Source organism: Solanum tuberosum, unplaced genomic scaffold, assembly GCF_000226075.1.
Source record: "Solanum tuberosum cultivar DM 1-3 516 R44 unplaced genomic scaffold, SolTub_3.0 scf00174, whole genome shotgun sequence".
In the NCBI taxonomy this organism is placed as follows: Eukaryota; Viridiplantae; Streptophyta; class Magnoliopsida; order Solanales; family Solanaceae; genus Solanum; species Solanum tuberosum.
Window position 1 is genome coordinate 873,225 of NW_006239103.1, and position 7,383 is coordinate 880,607.

General features: G+C 35.0%; 1 protein-coding gene and 1 pseudogene across 1 annotated transcript; both read right to left on the reverse strand.

Moving 5' to 3' along the window:
* Positions 1-391: 391 nt before the first annotated feature.
* Positions 392-2,040, reverse strand: LOC102596249 (deacetoxyvindoline 4-hydroxylase-like; annotated as a pseudogene).
* Positions 2,041-3,477: 1,437 nt separating this feature from the next.
* Positions 3,478-4,686, reverse strand: LOC102584532 (1-aminocyclopropane-1-carboxylate oxidase homolog 1-like). Its single transcript, XM_006354489.1, has 3 exons — positions 4,184-4,686; positions 3,798-4,119; positions 3,478-3,723 (listed from the first exon to the last, which is right to left on the reverse strand). Exons 1-3 carry the CDS (start codon positions 4,684-4,686, stop codon positions 3,478-3,480), a joined length of 1,071 nt encoding a protein of 356 aa, XP_006354551.1.
* Between the last annotated feature and the right edge of the window lie 2,697 nt (positions 4,687-7,383).

Genomic DNA, 7,383 nt, shown 5'->3' on the forward strand with positions numbered 1-7,383 from the left:
TGTCCTCAGTAGTTGGTATTTCTTTCATAGCTTTTACATATCGTCAAATTTCTGTTACTATCTACTGTCATTTGTTCTCTGATTATCGTACTATTTCCTTCTTTTTTTCAGTGTATGCTTTTCCTTAAGGGGTCTATCGGAAAGAACGTAAGGTCTCTATAGACTCTACTCCTCCCACACTCCACTAGTGGAATTACTAGGTATGTTTTTGTAAATCATAAATGCCCACATGACTTTTGCAAAGATGCAGAAGCAAGAACGTTGAACAACAACATCATCGTCATCATACTATGATGATATTGGTGAAAAGATCCTAACTTAAAAGTTGAATAACAAAAATTGAAAGATACAATGGATATCATACAAAGCTGATCCGATATTGCTAAACGAGGATGAACGATTATAGTCAATACATTATTATTCCTTTATTTGAAAAAACAAACGACATTTATTGTACAGCAAATCACAAACTCTGACATTGTTCTTATATCTGATGGTTTATGGTGATCTAACTCTCTTCACAGTCTGAAAAGATCAAGACCAGTCTTATCGAGAGGCTTCGAGAAAAACTTGGTAACATAATCAACTACTTGAAAATCTTTATATAGTGGGGGGTTTTCTTCAGATATGAGCTCTTTGATTGGACCATACAGCTTTGGAGAGGTAGAAACTCCGTTGAAAAGCATGCCACTGAAATCCTTGGTCCTATCTTTTTCGCTACAACTCTATGAATTGCACTCACAAACTTGTCATTTGATAGGATCTGTGACAAAATCAGATTGAGATGAGTAATAGTTTGTGAAAAAATGAGAACAAAAAAGTTGTGTTTTGTTGCAAACCTGAAGGAGGTCACCAATATTAACAACCAAACCATGTTCAATCGGTGTATCATCGGCCCATTGGTTATCACGCATGACTTGGAGCCCACCATTCTGATCTTGAAACAGAATGGTAACGAAAACAGGATCTGTATGCTTATTGGTACCAAGAGTTAGCTCTGGCAGTGGGCATGCCAGGTAGTAATGGCATACCATTAACTGTCTTTTGTCACATTCAGTGGCTTTTAAGTGGTTTGGCTTTAGTCCGAGAGCTTCTGATAGTAAGCCAAGAAGAATATCTTCTAGTTTTACAACATGATTTATGTACTCAACGGATGTTTTCCTGGACATAAGGAAAAAATCAGAGATTACTACATGAGGACAAGGTTGATATGCATTAATAATTGGATTCACAGTCAAATATTTATATACAAGGTTTGGGCAAAAGGTACTAAGTTCCTGTGATCCCTAAGTTATACTCTAGATCTGCTACTGGCATCATGTATCCATATATCAACTAGAAATGAAGATAGAACACTGTACTGAGGCAGTGACCTCTACTCAATAAATCCTTAGATTTAATACAAAAACTTCAACACTGTGTACGCATCAAACAGGACAGATATAGAATTGAAATTCAAGTGCAGAAAATACAGAGTTACCTGCAAACTTGTGGTATTTCTTCAGGTTCAATGTGACCAGAAACTAGCTCAGAGATGTATAATGTATCCTTCCAGTTTGCAATCTTTCCTTTTGTTTTGTTCACATGAAGATTGCAATCATATCTAACTTGTCTGGCTGTTGGATCAGACGAATAGTACTCTTTCTTCACTTCAACATCTTGTTCATGAAATTTACGAGTCTCATCAATCATTCCTTCCAAAACACTAGAAGGAATCCCATGATTTATCAGTTGGAAAAGGCCCCATTTCTCAGATGCTTCCCTTATTTCATCAACAATCTTCTTACGCCCATCTTCAACATGTATGCCACTTAGATCCACAACCGGAACCTGTAAAGTTGACTTGCACATATTCAACTCCTCAGCAAGTTCATGAGGTGGCCTAATGAAAATTCTTGGAATCTCGACTATTCCAGAATCAACAAGTCCCTTAACACCAGCTTTTGCATCATCAATAGCCTTTTTCTCATCTGATGGATCATAATCCATTCAGCCTGAGAACAAAGAGAGTACTAATTAGATGGTTGAATTTTCAAAACATAGTTTTCATGAACATATTAAACATCCCATCATAGTTTTATAATATCTTCCTTTATTCATAACAAATAATACATCATCATTCTATATTATAAGTGCGAAACCTCTAAGTTAAAAGCTAGATTACCAAAATACTGAAAGAAATATGCTAGAAAGGATCATGATAAATTTTCTGGATTTTGTATTTCTTCAACTTGGGGACTACAAAGCTACTGTACAAGAAAATATATAGGAATAAATGGTAATAAAATAAACTAATGTACCTACCTAGTACATAGCATAAAAATAGCACATGTACTATTTCCAGAGTACTCTACTCTAAAAATATGTGTACATGTACATGTATTTACAAGGAAATTGTTCTATTAGAACTAGACCTCTATTGTTTGTTGTTGAAGCCCATAAAGAATAAATCAGTCCAATAATATAGTTGGGCTTATGTTCTCATCCAAAGACAAATCAACCGTCTTCTTCTTAGCTTTTCTTTTTGTTGAGCAGACAAATCATATTCTTATTCTATATCCCATCTGTTTTTATAAGTCAACTGGTTGCCAAAAATATATCATAGGATATTTTTAGCAAAACAGATGAACAAAGTGTATATTTAAACCTTTTGCAATAGGTCGGGGTATTTTTGATCTTTTTATGTTGATAAAGGGAATGAAGAGAAGAGGGGAACACAAACACGGAATACTCATAGGGAACAAGCAACACCACTGCATCACATATTAGATTTTCTGCAAAACTAAGAACACAAGAAACAGTATATTTAGTCTTTCTAAAATTCAACAGTTGTTATCTTCATGCAACATCTAACAATGCCGACAACAACAGGACTGACATAGAAATGCAATTTAGTAGGTAGTAGAGCATTGTCTTGCTTATTCTTCCTTATTAGTAGTCATATAATTTCTTGTCCTCAGTAGCTGGTATTTCTTTCATAGCTTTTACATATCGTCAAATTTCTGTTACTATCTACTGTCATTTGTACTCTGATTATCATACTATTTCCTTCTTTTTTTCAGTGTATCCTTTTCCTTAAGGGGTCTATCGGAAAGAACGTAAGGTCTGTGTAGACTCTACTCCTCCCACACTCCACTAGTGGAATTACTAGGTATGTTTTTATAAATCATAAATGCCCACATGACTTTTGAAAAGATGCAGAAGCAAGAACGTTGAACAACAACATCATCATCATCATATTATGATGATATTAGTGAAAAGATCCTAACTTATAAGTTGAATAACAAAAATTGGAAGATACAATAGATATCATACAAAACTGATTCGATATTGCTAAAAGAGGATGAACGATGATAGTCCATACATTATTATCCCTTTATTTGAAAAAAAAAAAAAAAAGACGACATTTATTGTACAGCAAATCACAAACTCTGACATTGTTCTTATAGCTGATGGTTTATGGTGCTCTATTTCTCTTCACAGTCTGAGAAGATCAAGACCAGTCTTATCAAGAGGTTTCGAGAAAAACTTGGTAACATAATCAACTACTTGAAAATCTTCATATAGTGGGGGATTTTCTTCAGATATGAGTTCTTTGATTGGACCATACATCTTTGAAGGTGCTAAAAGACCATTGAAGAAGCATGCCACTGAAATCCTTGGTCCTATCTTGTTCGCTACAACTCTATGATTTGCACTTACAAACTTATCGTTTGATAGGATCTGTTGCAAAATCAGATTCAGATGAGTAACAATTTGTGAAAAATGATAACAAAAAGTTATGTTTTGTTGCAAACCTGAAGAAGGTCACCAATATTAACAATCAAACCATGTTGAATCGGTGTAACATCGGCTAATTGGTTGTCACACATTACTTGGAGCCCGCCACTCTGATCTTGAAGGACAATGGTAAGAAAACTAGGATCAGTATGCTTAGCGGTACCAAGAGTTAGCTCTGGTTGTGGGCATGTCGGGTAGTAATGGCATGCCAACACTTGTCCTTTATCACATTCCGCGGCTTTCAAATGGTCAGGTTTTAGCCCAAGAGCCTCTGATAGTAAGCCAAGAAGAATGTCGGCTAGTTTCGTGACATGATTTATGTACTCAAGGGATGTTTTCCTGAAAAATACCATCAACATCAAACAGGAGAGATAGAATTGAAATTCAAGTGCAGAGTAGTTACCTGCAAACTCGTGGTATTTCTTCGGGTTTAGAAACTACAGCAGAGATGAAGAGTGTATCTTTCCAGCTAACACTTGTTCCTTTTGTTTTGTACACATGAAGATTACTATCATATCTAACTTCTCTCGTTGGATCAGACGAATAGTACTCTTTCTTCACTTCAACATCTTGTTCATGAAATTTACGAGTTCCATCAATCATTCCTTCCAAAACACTTGAAGGAATCCCATGATTTATCAGTTGGAAAAATCCCCATTTCTCAGATGCTTCCCTTATTTCATCAACAATCTTCTTATGCCCATCTTCAACTTCTACACCACTTAGATCAACCACCGGAACCTGCAGAGTTGATGACTTGCACATATTCAACTCCTCAGCAAGTTCATGAGGTGGCCTAACGAAAATTCTAGGAATCTCGACTACTCCAGCATCGACGAGTCCCTTAACACCAGCCTTTGTATCATCAATAGCCTTTATCTCAGCCCATCCTTCTTCATAATCCATTGCTAATTCACTTCAGGATAGTCTTTCTTCTTATTTTCAACAAGGATAACTCTAAATATATATCTTTTAGTTAGTTTGACGTCAATGTAGAACGTAAAATTTCTATTATTAGACACCAACAGAACAACAAAAGAGATATTTAGTGGCAATATATTTTACTTTGTCATCGATGGCCTCCTTCCGTGACACGAGCTCAAGCTACATAGGGGCGATGTACCCCTGAGTACCCTCAATGTGCATAGTTACACATAAATATGCCTTTTAACTTGGTCTCACCTGATACCTATGTCGTCCAACTTTACAAGTAGACACTTGCATCATGATTTTGGTTCAAATATTTGAATAAGTTTTTCAATATTTCAAATATTTTAAAATTTAGGAAAATACAAATGCTAAAACAGAGTATTTGCAAATGCTGAAATACTATTCAATCAAGTATTTAAAGATTATGAGTTTCAAATTTGTCAACATACTTATAGCTCATTTTTGGGTTTACGATTAAATATTTATACATATTGGATAAATATCATAGTACAAATATATAATCTAAACAAAAATTATTGATTTATTCGAACCTGTAGCTAATATTGTAGCTACTACCTAACTATAGTAAATGTTGCAAGATAGGACTTGATGACGTTTTCTTTGTTTAATAGGACAACTAATATAATAATTCAAAGTTGTACATGACATATTTTTTGGGAGTAAGCATGCAGGGTACTAACAAAATTGAGGTCACAGACAAGAAATTTCATTTAGGGGGTAATTTTATTTTGAACTTTGCCTTGAGTTCATTTTTTATTAATAAAAGATGTTCTTTTTATGGGAATTTTTTTTTGTTGATTCTTACAACAACATATCTATTTATTGTCAAGCGGCAATAGCTATCGCGAAGAATAATTCTTAGAATTATAAGAGCATACACATGAAATTAAGACATGATAATTATGTGAAGTTAGAAATGTATCTGGTCAGTTCTCTAATTAAACCTGTGTGGGAAGAAAATTAATTCTTCAGACCTCAAAAGAGATGGGGTTCAGGATGATATGACTGTTAATAAAGTAGGTTTATATGGGTAATAATAAGTGGATATTGACATTGCATACTAGGTCATAATCACTTGAAAGATCCAATGGATCCCATATGTAACTGATCTGATAATGCATAACATTATTACAGGAACAAATTGAAATTAATCTCTTTATCATTGTACTGCGAATCGCGTAACTCTGATCGACATTGTTCTGTCTGAATGATGATAGTCTTTTCAGATGGTTTTTGCTGCTGCTTGGTGACGTGGTGTTCAGTCTCTATTCAGAGTCTGAAAAGATCAGACATCTTTGGAGAACATCGGCCCATTGGTTATCACACATGACTTGGAGCCCACCATTCTGATCTTGAAGTAGAATGATAACGTGAACAGGATTTGTATGCTTACCAAGAGTTAACTCTGGCTGTGGGCATGCAGGGTAGTAATTGCATATCAATGTTTGTCCTTTGTCACATTCGGTAGCTTTCAAGTGGTTTGGATTTAGCCCGAGAGCTTCTGATATTATGTGTATCTAAACTATTCTTTTATGAGAAAATTACGCAGTTAAGCAAACTTTTACTACTTATAATTACCACTCGCGACTAACATTATACATTAATTACGTGGGCTGACTTCTAGTTTGTATAATTAGTCACGTTTGTATATGTATAATTCGCCAGGATATACAAATACATATGTATGATATACAATTATCTAACCGATATACATATACTATCATATGGAGAATAAAATAGAGTCCGGAGCCAAAAGCCAAGAAGAGTGTCTTCTAGTTTTATGACATGCTTTATGTACTCGAGGGATGTTTTCCTGGACATTAGGAAAAGGTCAAATAATTTTGCCCTTTACTGAAAGAAATTTTCAGAATGCTGCTGAAGCAGAAACACGTTATGATTTCATAATGTAGTATCACTTCTGAAAATGCTACATGACATCCGCCACTGGCAACAAGTATCCAAATATCAATAAGAAATGAAGATAAACTGCTATACTGAGGCAGTGACATAAGTCTGAAGATATAATGCAAAAACTTCAACACCGTGTACGCATCAAACAGGAAAGATATAGAATTGAAATTCCAAGTGCAGAAAATACAGAGTTACCTGCAAACTTCTGGTATTTCTTCTGGTTCATTGTGACCAGAAACTTGCCCAGATATGATTAATGAATCCTTCCAGTATGCAGTCTTTCCTTTTGTTTTGTACACATGAAGATTGCTATCATATCTAACTCGTCTGGCTGTTAAATCAGATGAATAGTACTCTTTCTTCACTACAACATCTAACTTATACTACTTAATTACTCATCATAGTTATAGTTTGCTATAATTACCACTCGCGACTAACATTATATATTAATTATGTGGGCTGACTCCGAGTTTGTATAATTAGTCACGTTTGTATATGTATAATTCGCCAGAATATACAAATACATATGTATAATATACAATTATCTAACCGATATACCTATACGATTCACCTCTCTCCCACTCTCTGCCCTCTCTCGCTCGCCTCTCTCCTCCCCCTCACAATCTCGCTCGCCTTTCTCCTCCCTCTCCCAATCTCGCTTGCCATATATACAAATACATATGTATAATATACAAGTATCTAATTGATATACATGTACAATTCACCTCTCTCCCACTCTTT